Here is a 26,553-nt window from a genome sequence, read left to right as displayed (position 1 = left end):
TTATAGCACCTGTACCTGGATGTGTTGCTGTATGTGGTTAAATTACTTAAATATGCATTCAGTCTCCCCCCCACCTGATTTCACTCACTGTGTGCTCTGATAGGCATGAGATTTAATATATTAGGTTATTGCGAGTGAACGCAAAACCTATTGCGTGGGAACGCAATAATATTGCGAGGGAACACAATAATCTGGGCCAAAATAAATGTAACCACCATGTCCCCAGGTGGGCGCCGTACATTTGCAAAAAAAAAAAAAAAAAAAAAGTCAAGTTGTAATTAAGTAACTGTCTGCTATTACCGGTGTCTAAATAAATTCCATTCCACTTCCATCTCCTGGCGTCCAGACGCTCATATTGCCATGAACACTACTGGCCAGTAGATGGCAGTAGAGACTGTGAAAACTTGCCAAAACAGAATTCCAGATAATCCGTGTCTGCTATGTTTAAGATGCGTACAAATACAGTAACAACATCTATAAACCCAGAGAATATATTCACAAGAGTTTTAGGCACAATATACAAAGAAACTGAGATGCCCATAATGCACTTCTTGACACAGCATGTCCACACTAAAACCTTCAAAATTAGTACATTACTTTAAAACTAAAACATATCTGATATTTTCACTTTATAAAACTTCAGACGTGACATTAATTCAGACAATAACTTGTCTGAAATTAGTTTGGTTAAAATTTTAACCATAAGTTAAAACACTATGCCTCTGGATGACTTGGGTGATACTGCCAGCGTATCAGTATGGGATCAAAAGAAATGAGTTTGTTTTCTTCAGCTCTCCTTTGCCTGCAGAGGACAGAGTGGTCTGTTTGTAACTGCTAAGCTTTGTTTACCATGTCTGCAAAAATATGTTAGCGGTCTAAAAATCATCAGACCAAAACTTATCGATAGATAATTGGTCCGATGATGGTTTTCAAAGTTATCTGAAAAGCTAATCAGATAATGAAAACAATACCTTCGATAATTAGTGGTTAGCTTGATTAGTGGAACTGTGTCCACCCCTGATTATTAGTTGGTTTTATCTTTTCTGTTGTTTTTAAATCAGGTTATTTTTGTCTCTTTCTCTAAAACTGTATTGTAGCATTATTAGTTATTACTATTATTGCTGTTGTTGCTGCTATTATTACTATTAATATATAAATAATATATATTATTATATAACAATAATATATAAATAAAAATAAATTAAACACATTAAAGAAATTGTAATACATTTGACTTTTACAACAACAAACACTGAGCCATTAATTATTATACAGAAAACAAATGCGCTGAGATGTGAACAGCTTAATGCTAACTTTAACATTGAAAACGCCATAGACATGCTAACGCGTTAGCATCGTCCCATTTTTAAGTTATAAAGTAAACATAAAAAGGTATAAAAAAATATTACAGACATATGCTCTTTGGGGTTTTAGTGGGGAAAAATTAAGATGAAGCAAAATAAAACAAAGAACCAACGAAGCAGCGCTTCACTGATTCAAGGTTCAAAGCAAAGCCGCGCAGCAGAAACAGTTGATTACAGACCCTGCAGCGGGTCTGTAATCAATACAGAGACATGATCATTTTCCTGAAACACCCCCAAAAACAACAGCCACTCTGAAGGACCGATAAGGGAATCATTAAGCAAAAAGGTTATTGATGTCAGTGGATCAAATCAATTCTTAAGGATACCCACAAAGAACCGGTTCTCAATACCCAACCCTAATCCCCAGTTATACAGCTTCATGATGAAGTGGTATAAATGAGGATTTTCTTAAAAAAGAAGACCTCAAGGTTCAGCTACAATTTGCCAGAAAGGTACATGTGAGATACAAGCCTAGATTTGATGTTTTGGTGAAAGAATCAAAGATGGATGGTTTCTTGTGGCAGTTTGGAAAAGCAGAAATGTGCTCCTTCTTCAAAGGTACATGCAATTTTTGGGGAGCCCCTGTGAAGACTGTTTTCACAGCCAGATCATGGACCGTGGGCTATCATTACTGGTGCCGGTGTTCTGTTGAGCTCCCTGTAGTGGAACATGTTTACATAACCATAATCAGGCAGCTTTTAGTACTCAGATAACTGTAATAGTCTGAACATTTGCATACACTTCAGTTAACCAATAATGAGAAAAACCTGGTTTACATGATTTCAGTTCATAAGGTGGGATTTCTTTTGAAGTGGAGAAAAGAGAAAGAGCAGCCCGTGAAGAAAAAGTATAGACGACGAGCATGCAGATGAGCTTCCCTGAGACGGTTTCTGACAGTTTGTGCAGAAACTCTTTGGTTCTGAAAACTGATTGTTGCTGCAGCTGTCCGGGTGCCTGGTCTCATACGATCTTGGAGGTAAACATGCTGGATGTGGAGGTTCTGGGCTGGTGTGGTTACACCTGGTCTGCGGTTGTGAGGCTGGTTGGATGTACTAACAAATTCTCTGAAACGCCTTTGAAGACGGCTTATGGTCGAGAAAGGAGCTACTTTAGTAACTTCATATCTCCTTATACAAATGATGACAACAACAACATCAACTTCAGATCTTCTCTGGAATGCCATGATGCATACTGTTCTTCTGCTTATCACACTACATGGACAAAACAGTTTTAATTTTACACATAACGTTTAATACAACGCGAACAGTCACCGCATATAAAGGCCAAAATGCACCAATCACATAACTTTAGTGATCCACACCAAGGGCAACGGCCTGCCCATCTGGATGTGGTGCTGGAGAGCAGGCAGAGGTACAGGCAGAGTGCTGGGTGTTCAGTTTGCAAGCTGAAGTAGTAACTCCCTGTTCAGTCAAGGCATCTTTCATTACAACATTGAAAACTGAAGTCTGTTTCCTGTCAGTTTTTGAGTCTTCTGGGTTTGCGCCTCACAACCTCCATATTAACCCTTTAAATTCACGGGCAACAGCTCTGGTGAACATTCCTGCAGTCAGCATGCCAACTGCACGCTCCCCCATCCCCCAAGACCTGTGACATCTGTGGCATTGTGCTGTGTGAAAAAACTGAACATTTCAGAGTGGCCTTTTATTGTGGCCAGCCTAAGGCACACCTGTGCAATAATCACTCTGTCTCATCAGCATCTTGACATGTCACACCTGTGAGGTGGGATGGATTATCTCGGCAAAGGAGAAGTGCTCACTGACAGATTTGTCAACAATATTTGAGTGAAAGAGGTCTTTGTGTATTCAGTACTTTAACGTTTCCCATAATCTCCCCTGCGGCCCCCTGCACTTCCCAGAATGCACCGTGGCACCAGCAGAGTTTACATGCATCTTTCAGCGCAGGTGGAGGGCGTTGATCCAGCGAGTTCACGGGCGATTATGATGATGAAACGTTCTGTCAAATTGAGAGGGTTATCTGGAGGAGGTGTAGCACCTGTGATGGACTTCTGCTGTGTCCCGATGTGGTCTTGTTGTCCACACTTCACCAGGTTTGTTTACATTGTAGACTGTCTGTTCAAACTATGCAAGATATATCATATGACCAGCCATGAAAAATCTACTTCAGCTACCAATTTTCTAGAGGAATACAAACGTCCTACGGGCACTGCACTGCACTGTACACAAAACTCTGTTAAACTCCTTTATTCTTTATTCTGTTTTCGTTAAATGCTGCACCATAACTATCCTCTGCTAACAGCAACAAATGCTGAGTGATTTCACCGGAGCGGGGCGGCAAGCGGCCGGAGCAGCAAGCGGCCGGAGCAGGGCGGCAAGCGGCCGGAGCGGAGCGAGCTCATGAGGGCAGCGGTCTGCAGTGGCTGCACGCAAAGAGTGGGGGAGGAAGAAAATGTGTGTGTGTGTGTCATTTCTTAGACAAATTTTGTTTACACACACGCGCACACACACACACACACACACACACACACACCTTTTGGTTCCCTTATCCATCAACCTTGTTTACACACACGCGCGCGCACACACACACACACACACACACCTTTTGGTTCCCTTATCCATCAACCTTGTTTACACACACGCGCGCGCACACACACACACACACACACCTTTTGGTTCCCTTATCCATCAACCTTGTTTCAGTTAGGCAAGATGATGAGCGAGTATATTAATTTTGAACTATTACAGCCAGATGGATCTTGTTCGGAACGTCTACTTAATGAAACGGTAGCGTACAAAACTAATCAAAGAAGGTTTTACAGCTTCCTGACATACTGAGAGCAGCTAAAGAACAGCTGAGCTGCTTTAACCGTCGTCAAAGCTGAAATAAGACTGAGCTGCTAAAAACATTTGCTTCAGGTTGAAATAGGGACAGTTAGGAATGAATCTGCAGCAACAATTAAAGAAACGCACAGTGCACGCGGTCGTTTGCTAAACTAGCGGAAATAATGTGGTGAGCATGTTTGCCTCCAGGAAGCTGAGGTTGACCACGTCCAAAAGTAGGACCATGAGCATCAAGTATGAATCAAACAGCTCACAGGATGCCAGCGCTTTCCCATGACCTTAGAAGAGCTCAGACATTCCACGCATCAAGGCAGACTGTTATTCTTCTAAACACGCCTGCTGATACGGCTCATCTACCATTCAACCTCAGAACTTCTTTCCCAAATTAGATGAATGACCTCACACTGTCAAAAGGTTGACATTTAAAAGGAAAGCTTACAGTAAATTCACAGAGAACATTCTAACATCTAGCCTTGTTGGTACACAAACCACCTAACTCAAATGTAAAGATCAAACTTTTTGATTTTATGGAAACATTTAACAGCATTTTGATTAGATGTTTCAAGTCTCCAATTTCAAAGGACTCAGGATATTAAATACCACTGAGAACACAGCTAATATCTGCTTTTTAAGAATAAGATCAACTTGATTAAATAACTTACAGAACCCCTGCAGGGTCTGTAATCAAATGTTTCTGCAGCGCAGCTCTTCTTTGAAGCTTGAAGCAATGAGCATTGATCTGACTCACTGCTTCATTGGTTCTTTGTTTTCTTTTGCTTTATCTTAATTTTTCCCCACTAAAACCCCAAACAGCATATGTCTGTGAGTAATATTTACCTTTTTTTAATGTTAAACTGACCTGTTATGGTCTTCTGAAACAGTTGATAGATGTATTTCATAACTTAAAAACGGGACCAATGCTAATGCGTTAGCATGTCTATGGTATTTTCGTTGTTAAAGTTAGCATTAAGCTGTTCGCATCTCAGCACGTTTGTGTGCATTCGTTTTCTGTATAATAATTAATGGCTCAGTGTTCATTGTCATAAAAGAGTCAATTGTATTACAAATTGTAATATTTTTAATGTATTTTTGTTTATATATTAATAATAATAATAGCAACAAGAGTAATAACATTAATAATGCTACAATACAATTTTAGAGAAAGAGACAAAAAGAACCTGATTAAAAACACAACAGAAAATATAAAAACCAACTAACAATGAACATAAATAAATACATACATAAATAAATAAGTGTTTCCTGTGAACATCTAGTGACTCTTACACCTCCACTTCATCCCTGTCTTATTTAAGTTTAATGACAATTTATTATTTTCAATTTATATATTGAAATGTGTTAATTTCTTCAGTGATTTCCTCCAGAACTATCTGCCAAGTTACAAAACTGCTGCATCCTAGTAAGAGCAAAATACTACTGGAATGAATTTGAATAAGTTGTATTTTTTTTCTCACTAAATGGATGCTGCTCTCACAGCAGTTTATTGTCTGGAATAGTCCCAGATTGCATTTCAGAGCTTCTAGAATTCAAACATTTTCGTCCAGGTGGTGTTGGGGGGTAATTTTAGGTTTCAGCTTTTTTTGTTTTTCACCACTTTCATCCCTGAATATGTCAATCGTGAGTCACTTTTGTGCAGATTAAAGTCACTAACTGGGACTCCTGTCTTGTTGGGAGAAAGAAACGAGAATCGTCCTCCGTTCTGTTCACACAGCTCCAAATGTTGCGCGGCTCTCTGACAAGTCAAGATAGAACGACAGATATTTTGCTTGGTTGCCCACAAATGGAAAATAAATAAACAAACTGTAAGTAAATAAAATAAACTTGCAAGTAAAATTAAATAAAACCTTATCAATACCCATCCCTGGTTCTGCCCCATCCTGGCTCATGGTTACGCCCCCTTTCTTTGACCCACTGTCTGCCCCGACCTTTGTTTAGCTGTTGTTTTACTTTCTGTTTATCATATGTTTGCCATGTGTTGAGTTCTGTTCTAGTTTCTGTTTCAGCCTCTTGTGGTCTTGATGATCGCTTTTCTGTTTTTTTTTTTCGTGTGGATGTTTTTTTTTGTGTTTTGGTATGCTATTTTGTTTGCTGGTTTTAGGTAATGTCAGTCACACTCCTTTTGTCACTGTACGCTCTTGTCCCTCACCAGCCTTTCCTCACCTCTGTCTTGCTCGCCCACGCCCGTTTTTGTTAGCGTGACTGTCACGCCCCATTTATCCAACTGCATTCTCTTGCACCAGTCTTTCCTCATCTGTCTCATTTGTCCACGCCCATTTCTGCTTGTGTCACTGCCACGCCTCGTTTGTACAACTGCACTCTTGCTTCTCATCTTCTTTCATCTTTGTTTTGTCGACCTCGACCCCTTCCTGAATGTTCTCTACACCTGTGTCTCATTTGCCTTAATCACTACCAGTGTTTAAGTCTTGTGTGTTTTGTCATTCACTGGCAGTTCACTGATTCTTGAGTCCTCATTTGAACCTTTTCTTCATTGTCATGTTTTGACCATGTTCCATTTTTTGACCTTGTGCTTGCCTCAGCCCATGAACTTTGTCTGTCCATGCATTGAACTGTGCTTGTTTTTTTGACCACGCCTCTGCCTGACCCCAGCCTGTTACCTCCACCTCTTCGACTGTCAAACTGTGTACCGAACCCCAGCTTTACTACTCCTACACACAGTCTGTAAGTTTTGTGTCCAACCATTTCCTGAGCCATGCCCAAAGAAAAAATTTTGAATTTTTGCACAAGGCTTGGGACTTGGTGGAAGCCAACACCTGGCTGTATGAACTCTTCCCTGAACTGGAAGATGCTGACAGTTTGTTCACTGTGGGGCGCCTCACAGCCTGGGTGAAGCAGCCAGAGATGCACCTGCAGTCCAGCCACCTGCTCCTCAACACAGAGTCTGACTGGATTGCTCAAACAGTCCTCTGTGATTCTGGAAGTGATTAGAGGCGTTTTCAACAGCCAAACTCAGAGAAAATGATTAAAACACTACGAAATAATCATTTTATATACACAGCGTCCAGCGCACAACACGTGGCATCCCGCAAACAAAGCACGGGATCCAGCTGCGAACACAGCAGGTGAGATCGTCACAATGCGTGAGAGTGCGGCGCCAAAACATGTGCAATAAGCCACTTCAGCATCTCGAGGGCGCGGGGGCTGATGGGAAGGCATCGGGACAAACAAATGCACGTGTTTGACGCGTAATCAACATAATATCGCTCACTGCGTGTGGCAAATGGCATTTCTCATCAAAAGTAAGTATAATAAATGTTTCCCAGTACATTGGACTGTGTTGTCTTGTAGTGTTTTATATCATTTGTGTCATGGCTTTGTTTGTCCCGATACCAGACGTGCGCGCCTGCATGTGCGTACTTGTAATGCTGAAGAGGCTTATTGTCAGGACACTTTCAGAGTGTGTCCTGTTCTGCATATGGGTAGTTGGCAGTGTTTATTCTTGCAATGCAGAGGACAACCTGCCTCGGCCCCTGTGCTGCTTTCCAGTCAGGACTCCTGTGAGGTTAATGGGCGGGTTAGACAACCCTAACCCTGCGTCAAGACAATATGGAATAATTGAGTGCACGTTTTACAAATTGTGGCCACGTTTAAGTAGATTGTGCCCTTGTTTTACTCAAACAATGCTTAAAACGAGTACACAATATCATAAAACAAGCGCACATTCTCTCCACATGCAAAACATTTTGCAATGACACTTCCAGGGCTCCGTAGTTCCTCTCTCTCTCTCTTTCCCCTCAAACTCTGTCATAATTGTGTTATAAACCAGTCACCATTTGTTTTATTATACATCTGTGTAGTTAATAAATAAACAGACGAGTCATTCGCGCACACACGTGGGGAAAAAAAAAAAAAAAAAATCCTGTCTGCTGCTACTGCTGCTCTCCCCTCAAACTCTCCCCAGAGAGGAAGAGTCTGACACATCAGAGGAGGAGTTTTAAAGTTGATATAAGACTGACGTCTGGTTGTGCAAGTAACTTTTTTTTTTTTTTTTTTTTTTTTTGTTACTAGCACCAGTGCAAGTAGGTTAAAAAAAATGTATTTCGACCCCCGGAAAATGAACATTCCTCTACATTGATTACAGACGCTGCTGCGGGTCTGTAATCAACCATTTCTGCAGCGCGACACCACTTCGAAGTGTGAACCAATGAAGCAATGCTTCGATCCACAGACTTGTACTTCTTTGATTTGCTGCTCTTCAGAAACGGCAAGTCCACTTCTAAAGCCCCTTTCACACCGGGGCTGCTCCCAGTTGCTTCCTTTTGTGTCATGATGATGCAGGAATATCTGCGTCAGGTGCGCACAGCAGGGGGAAGAGAGAAGCGAGAACGCAGCCTGCAGGTCAGGTTCTCTGCACAGAGTGCACAGTTTGGCTGCAGACAGACTGTGTACTCTGACTTCTCTTCTACTTGTTGTTGTGCAGAGCTGCAGGGCTGCGCTCTGAGTTCTGTTATAGTTTATCTTTCCTCCTTTGACCGCGAGATGCGCGCGCGCAAATGAACCGTCCTTGAGCAAATGTGGAGATGTCTTGAGTTCTACTTGATGTTGTCCTGTCTCTGGCAATCAGTCTGTGAGCAGGACTTGTGTCCTTTTTTAACAGTGATGAGAGAGTTTGAGGAGAGAAAGGAACTAACTATTTTAATTGTTCACATGTACACATGTGAATGAACCGTCCCGTCCGTGAGTGGACTGGAGATGTCCAGACTTTTTACTGGATGTCTCTGGCAATCAGTCTGTGAGGAGGACTTTTATGGATTTTATTTAAACACATTTGTGAGAGAAGCTGCAGCTGTTTCACAGAGCCTCTCTTCACCACACAGCTCCACACAGAGAAGGAGCTGCAGCTGCAATCAGCATTTTTTTTCCTGTGGTCTTTTTTTTTTTTTAACTGCATTGTGTATATGGTATAAAAACAATCCTGCGTGATTTATACTTCGGGAACAACAGAACACAGCAGAAATCATGAATTGGCGTCGGGTAGCGTGGTCTTTCAAGGGTGTGGCTTCGAGTCACGCCTCTTTGCCCCAACTTGCGCCGGAACCACTTCCTTTCTGCGTCGAGCACAGGACGCCAAAAAAATTAAACAGGTGTAATTTTTCGCCGCCCGACTTGCTTCCTCCTTTGCGCCCCTCGCGCTGTTGTAGCGCCGAGCTGCATCGTCTCGGCACGGAGTTGCTTCCACGCGGCGTTGTCATAATGACACACGGCGCAAATGGGAGCAACCGGGAGCATCCCCCGGTGTGAAAGGGGCTTTAACTCCTCTCAAAGCCATTAAAATTTCATGAGTCACTTTTGTGTGGATTAAAGTCACTAACTGGGACTCTTGTTTTGTTGCAGTCAAGAAACGAGAATTATCCTCCGTTCCGTTGACACAGCTCCAAACACTGCGTGGCTCTCTGCTGAGACAGAGTTCAGTCGGAATTAAGAACTTCAAAACAAATTGCCGCTTTGAATAAAATGACAACTCTTGCAAACGTTGTATTACAGACAACAAACTACAATCGACTAAAATGTTTTTTTCCCCTCACAAAATGAGACGTCCTGCATTCTATATGAATTACATCCTGACGTGCAGCACAGCAGCTGTAAGAGCTCAGCTCAGATGTATGGAAAGACATTCATGCCAATGTCTGAAAGGAAATGCCTTTGACAAAAACTACAGATTTTGTTTATTTCTATTTATGTCCAGAGATCAAGGATCCACCATGTAGAGTTTAATATGTCCACAGTTTAAGGATCCAGTGACCAATTTCATCTTTATTTCCTTTATGACTCAATAAAATGTTGTTCAATTTAATCAGCTTATAAAGCACCAAATCACAACAAAAGCCATCTCAAGGCGCCTCACATAGAACAGTTCAACATAAAAAATTAAAATAAATAAAAATTAAAAAAATTCAAATACATAATTAAAACATAAGTAAAAGAATAAAACAGATAAAAAATAAAAAACTATTCATAAGAAAGAGAATAAAAATAGGCTTTAAGTCTTGAGTCATGGTTGCAGGAAGACCGTTCCACAGAGCGGGTGCACGATAAGAAAAAACGTTTTGACCCACTGACATAGAAAACCTGTAAAGCGTACTTTTAGTACAAAAAAAAAAAAAATTCACTAGAGGTATCAATAAGGAATTGGATCGACAATGGTATCAATAGATAAAATCTTATCAATACCCATCCCTAACCAAGACACGGAGTAACAGTGATTAAACATTTTAGTTGTTAAAATTATATTTTACAAATAATGAATGTTTGAGTTCAATGGTATGAATATTTCATGAGGTGAAAGCTGCAACATACCATTCAATTACATGCATCGACATTAACGCTTGTCCGATTGCCCGGGACAAGTGTAAAATGTGATCGGACAAGCAATATGCTCTAATCATTGTCCGACCGGACAAGTGGCATTTTTTTGGTTTAAAACGTTCAAGTTCTTTATTTTCATCACTCGGAACCAAAATACCTGACCGCTGCCTTTTTGTTTTTTTATTTACATCACGTCTTGTCTCACACCTCGTGCGAAAGCGTCAAGGTTTTTCCCGCCACTCTCCACGCAGCGGACAATCGGAAAACATGATAATGTGTGTGCGAGACCACTGTATGGAGTGTGTGTTCGTACAAGGTCTGTCCATAAAATATCGTACCTTTTTTTTTTTTCAAAAACTATATGGATTTCATTCATATGTTTTTACGTCAGACATAGTTGAACCCTCGTGCGCATGCGTGAGTTTTTCCATGCCTGTCGGTGACGTCATTTGCCTGTGAGCACGCCTTGTGGAAGGAGTAGTCCCGCCCCCTCGTCGGATTTTCACTGTCTGGAAATGGCGGAATGAAAAGGACTTTTTTTCCATCAGAATTTTTTCAGAAGCTGTTAGAGACTGGCACCTAGAAACCATTCGAAAAATTTATCTGGCTTTCAGTGAAAATTTTACGGGGCTTCACAGAGAATAAGGACTTTAACTACAGGTTTAAGGACCCCTTTAAGGACAGTGCGCCGCGCTGCGAGCTGCGACGATGCGGCACAAACCACTGGATCATTTCTAAGCTGATGGCTCTGTGGATACGAGACCGTCGTGTGCTCTTTCTCTGGTTATCACAAGACCTGGACATCAGCCATTTCCCGGCAGATTTCACTTTTACCAAGAGATTTTGTCATGGAAAGCCGCGCGGAGGCTTCGCGCATCACGACCGATTCGCTGATGAAGCGAGACAAAGGAACACCTCCGTTTCGGAGTGTTAGAGGACAAGTTGGGACATGTCCAGCTCTCCACAAGTTCTTTTATACTCACTCGACTGGTAAGCACTGAAAGCCGAGATAGACATATCCCAACTTGTGCTCAATCTCAATGGAACTAACCTGGTTAAATAAAGATTAAAAAAAAAAAATGGTGCCACCTAATATCCAACTACGAGCACCGGGTAGATCTAATCCTGACTAGGATGCAAGATCTGAACAGCATGCACAACACCAGAAGCATGCAGAGTGCTGACTGTGACACAGACCACATCCTGTTCCGCTCCAACATCCGCCTCATCCCACGCAAGATGCACCACTCCAAGACCAACAGTATCCCATGCATTCAACACCAGGCAAGCCAGTCAGTGTCCAGGGGTTACTCAGAACATCCGTTGATAGTGGCTGAACAGATGCCACATCTGGAGACTCAAAATCGAAGCAAGTGCGGTCCGCCCTACACCAATCAGAGCTGGAGACATTTGTGAGAAAGCATCAAAATCAGGACTGGTTTGAGGAGAGTAGGCAAAAAATGGATCCGGTCATTGAGACCAAGCACGCTGTGCACCTAACGCATGAGAGCAACCCATGCCCAGCCACAGGGGACATACTGAGAGCCACATGCAACAACTGCCAGCAGACAGCCCAATGCTGCGCCAATGACTACTGCCTGAAGCTGAGCCAGAGGATACAGTTTGACGCAGACTGTGGCAACACAGGCATCAAGAAGGCCACTGACCTAACTGCCATCAAGAGCATCCCATTAAAGACCAAGCTGGGCAAAAACATTACAGATCAGAACAAACAACTTGATCAATGGGTAGAGCACTAGCTAGAGGTGTACTCCCCCCAGAACACAGTGTCAGATGTAGTGCTGGATGCCATTAGCCTGTCTGAGATGAATTAGACAGGGAGCCAAAAGTAGGAGAACTAAGCAAAGCCATAGATCATCTCTCCAATTGCAAAGGCCTAGGAGAAGATGGAATCCCTCCAGAGGTGATCAAGTGAGGAAAGGAAGCACTGATCAAGGACTTGCATGAACAGCTGTGCTGGAGGGAGGGCTCTGTACCTCAAGACATGCTCGATGCCAAGATCGTGACTCTATAAAAACGGCAACCACAGTGACTGCAACATCTACCGGGGCATCCCAGCTGAGTATAGCTGACAAAGTGTTCACCATATACATTCTGGCTTGACTGCAAGTCCTGGCAGCGTGTATGTACCCTGAGTCTGAGTGTGGGTTTAAGGCAGGCAGATCCACCACTGACATGATCTTCGCAGTCAGGCAGCTACAGAAAAAATGTCAGGAGCAAAATCAGCCAATCTTCCTTGCCTTCATAGACCTGACAAAGGCGTTCGACCTTGTCAGCAGAAGTGGACTTTTCCAACTCCTGAAGATCGGCTGCCCCCCGAAGCTTCATTCCATCATCGAGTCTTTCCACATGGACATGTACAGCACGGTCTGCTTCAATGGAGCTATGTCAGAGCCTTCCCCCCCATCAACAATGACATTAAGCAGGGCTGCGTTCTCGCCCCAACCCTCTTTGGAATATTCTTCTCAATGCTCTTGGCCTATGCCTTCAACAACAATGAAGATGGAGTCTACCGACATGCACAATCTGACGGCAGGCTTTTTAACCTGGCCAGACTCCGAGCCAAGACCAAAGTCAGACGCATCACCATCAGAGAGGCCCTCTTCACCGACGATGCTGTTCTGGCAACACACACAGAGAAAATCCTTCAGAGACTGATCGACCTGATTCACTCATGCTTCCGATGAGTTCAGCCTCTCTATCAGCCTTAAGAAGACTGAACTGATGGGACAGGGCACTGACCGGGCATCCTCATCAGGAGCCATGTACGAAACGCAGTCAATTGGTTCCTGTACCTGGGGTCCACGATCAGCTCCAATCTCTCGAGCCAGAGATCAACTTGAGAATCACTAATGCCTGAGATCATTTCCAAGCTCCACAAGAGGGTGTGGTCAAACAAGAACCCGATAGTGAACACCAAGATGCAGGTGTACAGAGCCTGTGTCCTCAGTACCCTCCTATAGTCCAATGAAATGTGGACCACATACTCTGCCCAGGAGAAAAGACTGAACAGTTTTCATCTCCATTGCCTGAGACATATACTCAGCATTCAGTGGCAGGATAAAATCCCCAACAATGAGATACTGGAGCACGCAGGGCTACCCTCTGTCATCTCCCTCCAGAGCCAACGCCTTCTGTGCTGGCTCAGAAACGTACATCATGTGAATGAAAGCCACATACCAACAGACTTGTTGGATGGCAATCTCTCAAAAGGGTCCAGACCACACGGTCACCCAAAGCTGTGCTTCAAAGACATCTGCAAGCAGAACCTCAAGAGCGCAGGCATCAATGTGCAATCCTGGAAAACTGCAGACTTGTGTGGTTCCTAGAAGGCAGCCGTACAGCAAGGTAAGAAGAAACCCAAGGAAGATCGCAGTGATTCCCTGAAGAAGAAGAGAGCCATCCGCAAGTTGAGCACTGCAGACCAAACAGCATCAACGCACATCTGCCCAACTTGCAACAGAGACTGCCACTCCTGCATCAACCTACACAGCCATACAAGAAGATGCAGTACCAAAAAGTGACATTCTTCTGGTGCAGCCATGGTCTCTCAAGATGGAAAGAGGCTGATGATAAGTAGTATATGCAAAACAACAACAAAAAAATATCTTCAAAAGCAGACCTTTAATTCAATTCAATTCAATTTTATTTATATAGCGCCAAATCACAACAAACAGTTGCCCCAAGGCGCTTTATATTGTAAGGCAAGGCCATACAATAATTACGTAAAAACCCCAAAGGTCAAAACGACCCCCTGTGAGCAAGCACTTGGCGACAGTGGGAAGTGAAAAACTCCCTTTTAACAGGAAGAAACCTCCAGCAGAACCAGGCTCAGGGAGGGGCAGTCTTCTGCTGGGACTGGTTGGGGCTGAGGGAGAGAACCAGGAAAAAGACATGCTGTGGAGGGGAGCAGAGATCAATCACTAATGATTAAATGCAGAGTGGTGCATACAGAGCAAAAAGAGAAAGAAACACTCAGTGCATCATGGGAACCCCCCAGCAGTCTAAGTCTATAGCAGCATAACTAAGGGATGGTTCAGGGTCACCTGATCCAGCCCTAACTATAAGCTTTAGCAAAAAGGAAAGTTTTAAGCCTAATCTTAAAAGTAGAGAGGGTGTCTGTCTCCCTGATCTGAATTGGAAGCTGGTTCCACAGGAGAGGAGCCTGAAAGCTGAAGGCTCTGCCTCCCATTCTACTCTTACAAACCCTAGGAACTACAAGTAAGCCTGCAGTCTGAGAGCGAAGCGCTCTATTGGGGTGATATGGTACTATGAGGTCCCCAAGATAAGAAGGGACCTGACCATTCAAAACCTTATAAGTAAGAAGAAGAATTTTAAATTCTATTCTAGAATTAACAGGAAGCCAATGAAGAGAGGCCAATATGGGTGAGATATGCTCTCTCCTTCTAGTCCCCGCCAGTACTCCAGCTGCAGCATTTTGAATTAACTGAAGGCTTTTCAGGGAACTTTTAGGACAACCTGATAATAATGAATTACAATAGTCCAGCCTAGAGGAAATAAATGCATGAATTAGTTTTTCAGCATCACTCTGAGACAAGACCCCTCTAATTTTAGAGATATTGCGTAAATGCAAAAAAGCAGTCTTACATATTTGTTTAATATGCGCTTTGAATGACATATCCTGATCAAAAATGACTCCAAAATTTCTCACAGTATTACTAGAGGTCAGGGTAATGCCATCCAGAGTAAGGATCTGGTTAGACACCATGTTTCTAAGATTTGTGGGGCCAAGTACAATAACTTCAGTTTTATCTGAGTTTAAAAGCAGGAAATTAGAGGTCATCCATGTCCTTATGTCTGTAAGACAATCCTGCAGTTTAGCTAATTGGTGTGTGTCCTCTGGCTTCATGGATAGATAAAGCTGGGTATCATCTGCGTAACAATGAAAATTTAAGCAATGCCGTCTAATAATACTGCCTAAGGGAAGCATGTATAAAGTGAATAAAATTGGTCCTAGCACAGAACCTTGTGGAACTCCATAATTAACCTTAGTCTGTGAAGAAGATTCCCCATTTACATGAACAAATTGTAATCTATTAGATAAATATGATTCAAACCACCGCAGCGCAGTGCCTTTAATACCTATGGCATGCTCTAATCTCTGTAATAAAATTTTATGGTCAACAGTATCAAAAGCAGCACTGAGGTCTAACAGAACAAGCACAGAGATGAGTCCACTGTCTGAGGCCATAAGAAGATCATTTGTAACCTTCACTAATGCTGTTTCTGTACTATGATGAATTCTAAAACCTGACTGAAACTCTTCAAATAGACCATTCCTCTGCAGATGATCAGTTAGCTGTTTTACAACTACCCTTTCAAGAATTTTTGAGAGAAAAGGAAGGTTGGAGATTGGCCTATAATTAGCTAAGATAGCTGGGTCAAGTGATGGCTTTTTAAGTAATGGTTTAATTACTGCCACCTTAAAAGCCTGTGGTACATAGCCAACTAATAAAGATAGATTGATCATATTTAAGATTGAAGCATTAAATAATGGTAGGGCTTCCTTGAGCAGCCTGGTAGGAATGGGGTCCAATAGACATGTTGATGGTTTGGATGAAGTAACTAATGAAAATAACTCAGACAGAACAATCTGAGAGAAAGAGTCTAACCAAATACCGGCATCACTGAAAGCAGCCAAAGATAACGATACGTCTTTGGGATGGTTATGAGTAATTTTTTCTCTAATAGTTAAAATTTTATTAGCAAAGAAAGTCATGAAGTCATTGCTAGTTAAAGTTAAAGGAATACTCGGCTCAATAGAGCTCTGACTCTGTCAGCCTGGCTACAGTGCTGAAAAGAAACCTGGGATTGTTCTTATTTTCTTCAATTAGTGATGAGTAGTAAGATGTCCTAGCTTTACGGAGGGCTTTTTTATAGAGCAACAGACTCTTTTTCCAGGCTATGTGAAGATCTTCTAAATTAGTGAGACGCCATTTCCTCTCCAACTTACGGGTTATCTGCTTTAAGCTGCGAGTTTGTGAGTTATACCACGGAGTCAGGCACTTCTGATTTAAAGCTCTCTTTTTCAGAGGAGCTACAGCATCCAAAGTTGTCTTCAATGAGGATGTAAAACTATTGACGAGATACTCTATCTCACTTACAGAGTTTAGGTAGCTACTCTGTACTGTGTTGGTATATGGCATTAGGGAACATAAAGAAGGAAAAATATCCTTAAACCTAGTTACAGTGCTTTCTGAAAGACTTCTAGTGTAATGAAACGTATTCCCCACTGCTGGGTAGTCCATCAGAGTAAATGTAAATGTTATTAAGAAATGATTAGACAGAAGGGAGTTTTCAGGGAATACTGTTAAGTCTTCAATTTCCATACCATAAGTCAGAACAAGATCTAAGGTATGATTAAAGTGGTGGGTGGACTCATTTACATTTTGAGCAAAGCCAATTGAGTCTAATAATAGATTAAATGCAGTGTTGAGGTTGTCATTCTCAGCATCTGTGTGGATGTTAAAATCGCCCACTATAATTATCTTATCTGAGCTAAGCACTAAGTCAGACAAAAGTTCTGAAAATTCACAGAGAAACTCACAGTAACGACCAGGAGGACGATAGATAACAACAAATAAAACTGGTTTTTAGGACTTCCAATTTGGATGGACAAGACTAAGAGTCAAGCTTTCAAATGAATTAAAGCTCTGTCTGGGTTTTTGATTAATTAATAAGCTGGAATGGAAGATTGCTGCTAATCCTCTGCCTCGGCCCGTGCTACGAGCATTCTGACAGTTAGTGTGACTCGGGGGTGTTGACTCATTTAAACTAACATATTCATCCTGCTGTAACCAGGTTTCTGTAAGGCAGAATAAATCAATATGTTGATCAATTATTATATCATTTACTAACAGGGACTTAGAAGAGAGAGACCTAATGTTTAATAGACCACATTTAATTGTTTTAGTCTGTGGTGCAGTTGAAGGTGCTATATTATTTTTTCTTTTTTAACTTTTATGCTTAAATAGATTTTTACTGGTTATTGGTGGTCTGGGAGCTTTACTCTGAGGGTGTTGTGTTACGTCCTATCTATGTTCCTTCTGGATGGGTCCTTGACCTACACAGTGAGCAGGAAGAATGGAGACCTTGTGTATTTATGTGAAAAGCCCTCTGTGATTAACAGTAGGGGTGTCAAAGATCACAGAACCCACAGTATGAACAGATTTTAAACCACTGATCAGATCAATTTTCAGATCGGGGGAAAAAACAAACACTACTTTGCTTTACATTTTGAAAGAGAACTTAATGAGCAATTAACATTCAGAAGCTACACTCACACCTACAGTCACAATTTCAATACATTTCATTTATATATTATATAGTGCCAAATCACAACAAAGCTATCTCAAGGTGCTTCACACAGTAAGGTCTAACCTTACCAACCCCTAGAGCAAGAACACAGGTGACAGTGGTAAGAAAAAACCTCCCTCTGATGATGTTGAGGAAGAAACCTCAAGCAGACCAGACTCAGAGTGGTGACCCACTGCTTAGACCATTCTAACAGTTACTATGTTTTTTACAAAGTTTTTATAAAGCTGAAGGAACAGGTAACAGAAAACCAAAGTAGCAGCAAAACCAAACTGCATTATTGCAATGACCGCGGAAGTATTTGCACGGCAGGTAGGGGTCATCCAACACCCTGAAGAGCAGGGTCAATGTCCATCCATCAGACTGTCAGAGGGCCTTTCACCGTGGTAGAGTGGCCGTGGCCTGGACATGTGCTGGCGTGAGCAAGGGGACCTTGCTCCCCTGCAGGATTTTAAACCATGACAGCGTAGTGTGTTACTAATGTAATCTTTGTGACTGTGGTCCCAGCTCTCTTCAGGTCACTGACCAGGTCCTCCCGTGTAGTTCTCGACATTCTCACAACTATCGTATCCCCACGAGGCCAGATCTTACATGAAGCCCCAGACCAAAGAAGACCGACAGTCACCTCGTGTTTCTTCCATTTACTAAAAATTACACCAACAGTTGTTGTCTTCTTACCAAGCTGCTTGCCTGTTGTCCTGTAGCCCATCCCAGTCTTGTGCAAGTCTACAATTTTGTCCCTGGTGTCCTTAGACAGCTCTTTGGTCTTGGCCATGGTGGAGAGGTTGGAGTATGAGTGATTGAGTGTGAGGACAGTGGATCAAATACTTATTTGCCTCATTGTATCAAACATCGAATCTAATTCCAACAGGGTCCACAAACGTTCCACAATGATTCAAGCTGTCCCCCCCACCAAAAAAAAAAAAAAAAAAAAAAAAAATGCATTTTGGTGCATTCTGGTAGATTCTTGACACACAATTCTTGCTTAGAAAAATCAGTGTTGTCAGTTACATCTGAACAAGCTAGAACCCTAGAAAGTGATATTTTCTAGGTAAAAAGTGTATCTTTGACTACAATAGTTATACAGTGATACCAATTTTTTATGGTACCGCCACAACCCCATATATTACACTATATAGTGAGACATCCAAATAATCTGTTTAAATAATTTTATATGCAATAATAAAAGCTTCATATCAATGATCATTCTCTACATCAAATAAAAGTGAGATTTGTACACATTTTCCTTGCAGACTTTCTCTGATTGAACAGTTTCCAACTTCAGTTAGCATCATTGCAGATGATTCTGTTTCTTTGTGAATTTAAATTAAAAACAAATTAGCTAAATGGATACGAGAAAGTTATGAGATTGACTTTTATTCAATATCTACTCACAGTTTCCAAAGTTTTTCATTGATCTGAGTCTTTAAACCACTTGTGATGTGTTTTATTTGATGGGGAAGGGGCTGGCCTATTTTGCCTTATTTCCTTTTATCTTGTCCACCAGAACACGCACCGTGTCACGCACTGCACCAGCACATAAGCAACTCTCTGCTGCTTTTCAAGCTGTCTGATAACACAGATTAAGTTCTTATATTTTTCAGTTATATTGATGGCAACACTTATAAGCATACACAAACCTCTAGCAGAGACTGTTTTTAAACATGATGAACATGCACGCGCACCAAGCCTTGTCACAGTGGAGAGCGGCTGCTACTTTCACTGTGACTGCATCAAAATGAACAGTTATCACTTAAAACCGAGTGCTCATAACATGACATCACACTTATGGAAACTTTGGCTTTAACCTCTGGCTCCGTTCTTAACATTTGCAGATACATTCCATTCAAGCGAGTGTTGGGATGTTTTCCTCAAAGAAACGCTGTCTGAAACACCCAGAATTGTTATGACTTTGGTGCAATATGTCCTTTAAAACATAAAATAATGGAAATAATGCACGCTGTTATCCAGCACCAAAATCTCAAAGACTGTCTCAGGACCTCAAAAATTCTGATTTCTGTTCTGCCCTTCACAGAAACCTTGTTCACTGCCACAGTGCCTGCAGCATTGTTGTTAGCCTCTGATCTGGTTGATCAAATGGCAGACAGCATTTTTCGAGTCGGCTGTGCACCGGCCTCGGCCTCCATGATGCTCGCCACCGGCATGCCCCCTCACCGGACGGGCTGTCAATCGCAGCGCCCTGCACGTTGGGAGGTTTTTCTGACTGCTCCTCCTTGACTACACGGGCTGCAGTCACCACCAAAGCAAAACAAAAAATGCAGAGATGGTCCTTTAATCATCAGGCTTCGCGTAATGCTTGCGTTTTGTCATAGTTTGTGTTGTCTGGACGTAAACAGGATAAAATAAAGAGCTAAAGTTGTTTATGTGAAATTTCCCTACAAAACTGTGTTTGCGCGTGGTCAGATTCCCACCAAGTCTTGCGCTAAAGCATTGTGAGATGACCCCACTCAGTATAGTGGAGCTGTGAGAGCAATATAGGAATATATGGAAACAACGGAATCTGAATTTTGATTTTGTTGGAAACCCGCCACATGACTGAAGCCTAGCATCCATGCACACAGATTGCTAAAGAGTTTTCAAGACACCACCCACTGATCCGATACTTTAAGTGTTTTCATTTTTTAAGAAAAAAAGGAGACAAAGAAAAGTTGAATGAACAACAGGATAAACAGCGAGTTATCATTTGATGATACAGATGTTGGTATATTTAATGATCATCCTGCACAACAATCCGACCTGTGGTTACTAAATGTTTCATTTCACATGTTAATAATTCAATATAATACAGTTATTTAAAATGGAGGAGTATTTGGTGTGATTTACATGTGGAGATAAATCAACACACTCTGATGGTCTCAATCACAAACCAAAGCTTTTAAAATCTTCACATTAAGTGAAACGTGTCACAGTTTGACCGTTTTTGTTGCGGGTTTGGTGAAAAAGTTTACAGATGTGTAACGAGTAGAAAAGCACAAGAAATAGCAGCTTCTCATATCAGCCAACATTAGAGAAGAACTTCACCCAAAGATTTGCCCGTTTACAGCAGATTCACACAAACATGCAGACAAAACTCATCGATCACATCGAGCAGGAGATCTTAACACAAACTAACACAAACTGCAACATTCGGCGAACACAGAACATATGCATACACATTTATACATACATACACAGAGAATTAAAGAGCGTCGAATTCGTTAGCTCTCACAAGTGTTCGAATCGGGTTCATTAAAGAGAACGTGTCTGGCTACAAATCAGCGTTTTTTACACGGAGTTTGGTTTGAAGATTCACATCAAACAGTAACACAATCACCACCACCGCGTGAAAACTCTCAGGTCACACAAAAACCTCCAAGCGTGAAATTAAATTCAACAAAAGTGCTGCAGCTTAAACACAGAAGAGCGAAAGGTTTGAGTTTTTAAATGAAGAAACTCACCCATTATACTGTCGTTCCCGTCAACTTCACGAACAAATCTTTCGCGACTCGACATGCTCGTCCACAAACTCAGTACACAACTCGACCACAATAATAACAAGTGCTAGCACGACTCGCAGTACTACCAACAGTACTCGCAGTAGTATTAACAGAGGATGCACAGACACTGACACAAAAGTGTCTGTCGAACGTTGTGTTTTTGAAGAATACCGACTGCGAAATATCGCGAGATTTGTCGACAAAACTATTACATGTTCATATTTTTCTGAACAGTTACTACTGCCAGTACTATCATTAACACTACAAATAAATAAATAGTAATTCAGATCAATAAGAACACCAAACAAAATCAACCACTGGAAAATAAAGTATGACTGTGAAAATATTTTTAATGAGTGTAAAAAAAAGTTTAAAATTAAAAAATAAATCATACACACATTCACGCGCAGACAGAAACAAAGAAACTGACAACTTTAAGTTTCCTCGTCTGGAAGGAAAAAAATAAAGTCAATACTGCCATCTGCAGGTTTATACGTCACATTACATAAAAAACTATTTTCTCCAGATTTCATTATATGTGAAATCTATATTTTCCATCAAAGTGCCTTTGAATGTGTTATTAATAAGTTGTTTACACTGTTGTTGCACTGAATGTATTTTACTGGACCATACAATCCTTTATCTCAGCGGGACAAAGACGATTAACTGTGAGGTGAAAGTTATTTATGCTGGTTAGTTCATCCTTCACAGCAACTGCAATATATATATATATATATACACACACACACACACACACACACACACACACACACACACACACACACACACACACACACACACACACACACACACACACACACACACACACACACACACACACACACACACACACACATTTAGTGCAAATTCTACTCAAGATACCCCATAATGACAACATGAAAAACTTTTTTCCCCAAAATTTATTAGTTTTTTCAACTGCTTACACACATTTTCAAAACTCTGTCGTTTTACACACAAATCCAACTATAGCTCAGACAAAATGCAAAAAGCGCCCCATCTCCTGTAAAATGAAACACAGTATTCAAAATATTCTAAACACACCTCAAAAGCAACCGTTTGTCTCACATCCTAAACACGTTTACCAGAGTATCACATACTTGTGTATATCATTTACACACTACAGCTCTAAATCTAAAACTCTTTTTATGGGAGCTTTTATATATATATTTATTGCCATACAAGAATGAAAATACAGTATTATGCAAATAGAAGTCAACACAAGCAATACTGGAACCAAAATTATTTTATTTTCTGAATAAACTGGCTGCTGTTGTGAATGCAGTATTCTACAGAATACAAGAAAAAAAAAAAAGCAAAGTACACCAACCACCACATATAGTGATACAGCAACCAAAAAAACAGACATGTATGAAAAAGTGTGTGTTTGTTGATGGGGGGAGCTCGTTGGGTGTTTATTTGGGGTCAGTCTCTCCTCGGGGTCTGACCACAATATTTCATCAACATCACATGCTATATTTTCTCTTGCCAAACATTGAGGAAAGAATCTTCTCATGTGGCGAACCCAACCTTGGACAGAAGCAGTATCAGTGTCATCACATGCTTCCTCCATTACCTGGAGAAGTGTAAGGCGGGCATAGGGACGACCATTGTACACTTTCCAACGCCATGTGGAGAAGAATTCTTCGATCGGGTTAAGAAATGGTGAATACTGACAACAGAAAAATGGGGATGGTTGACAAACCAATTTTGGACGAGCTGGGAGCGATGAAAACTGACATTATCCCATATAACCACAAATCTTGCCTGTTCTGGATTCTCTTCATTTGGAGAAAGAATACCATGAATAGTGTCCAGAAATGTCAGGATATGACCAGTGTTATGGGGGCCAAGTGTTGCATGATGATGCAGGACACCATCCTGTGTTATGGCGGCACACATGGTGACATTTCCTCCACGTTGGCCTGGGACATTGATAACTGCCCTCTGTCCAATGATGTTTCTCCGCCTCCGTCTTGACTTAGAGAAGTTGAATCCCACCTCATCCACATAAATGTATTCATGGAGGATGGGGTGGGCATCCATCTCCAAAATTCTCTGTATTGGACAAAAGAATAGATTAGGATATGCACAATACAATAGTCTGTCTCAGCAGGTGAAACTCTGATGTCCTGGCGGTGCCATGTACATACCTCCACATAGTCACGCCGCAGGTTCTTGACTCTGTCACAGTTCCTTTCAAATGGGACCCTGTACAGCTGCTTCACCCGTAACTGATTCCTCTGGAGGACCTGATGAATCGTAGATACACTAACAGCATCAGTATTGTTGAATATGGTGACGTCTTCCAAAATGTGATTTTGAATCTCACAGATTCTAATGGCATTATTTGCCAACACCATATTCACAATCACGGTCTCCTGCTCTTGTGAGAATATATGACCTCGTCCTCCATGATACTGTTGTCTTTCCACTCTAGAAAAAAGCAGTAAGAGTGTTGTATAAAGTCGAGGTTGTACTGCCCTGTGACCATTCATACAGTGTCGTGCGGTAAAACAGATGCTTGGAGCTACAATAGTCAAGTCAAATTTAGTTCTAGAGCACATTTAAAAACAACACACACTGACCAAGGTGCTGAACAAATGACAAAGATAAAAATTTGAATAGAATGTCTGGAGTTGTTGGAAGACAGCTTTTTCCAGGATCTTAGACAAAAAAGATAGTTTAGATATAGGACGAAAGTTAGAGAGAACTGAGGGATCAAGATTTTATTAAACAGTAGGCTGCACCACAGCATGTTTGAAATCATTTGGAACTACCCCAATGACAGAGCTGTTTATCATAGATAGGACAGTGGACCCAACAGTTTCAAAGACATCCTTAAGGAGACGGGAGGGAAGGACATCTAAGGGACAGGTTGTAGACTTCAGGCTGCCAATTATTCTGTTCAGGTGAGCGACAGACACAGGGTGGAAATGGCTGAGAACAATAGAAGGGGCAAATACTATTTATACAACAGTATAAATGTTTTTTACAGCTAGGCAGGAATGACTATTACAAGTACGAGGTCTGTCCATAAAGTATCGTACCTTTTTATTTTTTTCAAAAACTATATGGATTTCATTCATATGTTTTTACGTCAGACATGCTTGAACCCTCGTGCGCATGCGTGAGTTTTTCCACACCTGTCGGTGACGTCATTCGCCTGTGAGCACGCCTTGTGGAAGGAGTGGTCCCGCCCCCTCGTCGGATTTTCATTGTCTGGAAATGGCGGAATGAAAAGGACTTTTTTTCCATCAGAATTTTTTCAGAAGCTGTTAGAGACTGGCACCTAGAAACCATTCGAAAAATTATCTGGCTTTCAGTGAAAATTTTACGGGCTTCACAGAGAATAAGGACTTTAACTACAGGTTTAAGGACCCCTTTAAAGGACGGTCGGTGCGCCGCGCTGCGAGCTGCGACGACGCGGCACAAACCACTGGGTCATTTCTAAGCTGATGGCTCTGTGGATACGAGACCGTCGTGTGCTCTTTCTCTGGTTATCACAAGAGCTGGACATCAGCCATTTTCTGGCAGATTTCACTTTTAACAAGAGATTTTGTCATGGAAAGCCGCGCGGAGGCTTCGCGCGTCACGACCGATTCGCTGATGAAGCGAGACAAAGGAACACCTCCGTTTCGGAGTGTTAGAGGACAAGTTGGGACATGTCCAGCTCTCCCGAGATAGACATTAAACCTGGTCGGTTCTCCGAGCTGCGTCCGACACATAACAGTCAACCCATGATTGATCACATGATCAATCAAAGTAGCCCCAATCTCATCAGAGACTGTTCTTCTTGGTTCTTTGTCCCTTCCTCCTCTAACTTGTCCTCATCCTTGTCCTGCTCCCCTTCCAAAGCGTCCTCCACGAACCCGAACAACTCCTCTGTGTCCTCCTCTGACTCCTCTGGCTTTCTCTGCATTGTTGTCATCCATTGTTCAAGACTGATAACTTGACCCTTACCCTATTTATAGGCCTATGACAGGCATTGATTGGTTGGTGTTCAGTAAAGAAATTATTGTTTGCACCTGTGAGGACATAGTCTGAGACACTGATGAATAAGGCTGGATCTCAATTCTACCCCTCGGCCCTTCCTCGTACCTCTTCCCCTCCATTTTGCACGAGCACAAGAGACAGAGGGGTGTCTCAATTCTCTTTTTGGAGCGAGACGGAGGGCTACAAACCTCTCCAAATGGAGTGAATCTGGATGCACACTCCGTTTGGAGGGGTAGGAGGAGCTTACTGCTGTCTCCATAGAAACAAACATGGCACCGAAAGAGCCGCATGAATGTAAGACATGTATGACAGCAACATGTGTGCTGCTGGGTGCATGTTGCGTATACGAGGTCTGTGAGAAAAGTATCCGACCTTTTTATTTTATGCAAAAACTATATGGATTTGATTCAAATGTTTTTACGTCAGCCAAGCTTGAACCTTCGTGCGCATGCGTGAGTTTTTTCACGCCTGTTGGTTGCGTCATTCGCCTGTGGGCAGGCTTTGAGTGAGCACCATTTTGGAGTGTCAGAGGACAAGTTGGGACATGCCTATCTCGGCTTTCAGTGCTTACCAGTCGAGTGAGTATAAGAGAAATTGTGGAGAGGTGGGCACTCAAAAACAGAGGTGTTCTTTGTCTCGCTCCATCAGTGAATCCGTCGTGACGCGCGAAGCCTCTGCTCGGCTTTCCATGACAAAATCTCTTGTTAAAAGTGAAATCTGCCGGAAAATGGCTGATGTCCAGCTCTTGTGATAACCAGAGAAATTGCACACAATGGTCCCAGATCGACACAGCCATCCGTTTAGAAATGAAATGGTCGTTTCTGCCTGTCAATCGCGGCTCGGAGCGCGGCGCGCCGTGTGCCATTGTGGACCATCCTTAAAGCGGTAGTAACACTCCTTAATCTCTGTGAAGCCCATTAAAATTTTCACCGAAAGCTAAATTAATTTTCCGAATGGTTTCCAGCTGCCAGTCTCTAACAGTTTCTGAAAAAATTCTGATGGAAAAAAAGCCCAAATCATTCTGCCATTTCCTCGCAATGAAACACCGATGAGAGGGGTGGAGCAGTGCTCACTCAAAGCCTGCCCACAGGCGAATGACGCAACCGACAAGCGTGAAAAAACTCACGCATGCGCACGAAGGTTCAAGCTTGGCTGACGTAA

General features: G+C 42.0%; 1 protein-coding gene across 2 annotated transcripts in view; it reads right to left on the bottom strand.

The window, feature by feature from the left end:
- The window catches only part of LOC117501937 (septin-7-like), a 192,008-nt gene extending 170,500 nt beyond the window's left edge, over positions 1-21,508 (bottom strand). For both annotated transcript variants that reach the window (XM_034160904.1, XM_034160905.1), the window contains exons 1-2: positions 21,340-21,508; positions 18,637-18,638 (exon numbers count right to left, since the gene is read on the bottom strand). In XM_034160904.1, the coding sequence (XP_034016795.1) occupies positions 18,637-18,638; positions 21,340-21,394 (57 nt within the window). In that variant the 5' untranslated portion in view covers positions 21,395-21,508. The remainder of the gene's footprint in view (positions 1-18,636; positions 18,639-21,339) is intronic.
- Positions 21,509-26,553: the final 5,045 nt, after the last annotated feature.

This window comes from Thalassophryne amazonica, chromosome 20 (assembly GCF_902500255.1).
Source record: "Thalassophryne amazonica chromosome 20, fThaAma1.1, whole genome shotgun sequence".
NCBI lineage: Eukaryota > Metazoa > Chordata > Actinopteri > Batrachoidiformes > Batrachoididae > Thalassophryne > Thalassophryne amazonica.
The sequence above is the reverse complement of the archived record's forward strand: the minus strand, read 5'-3'. Positions and strand labels throughout refer to the sequence as shown.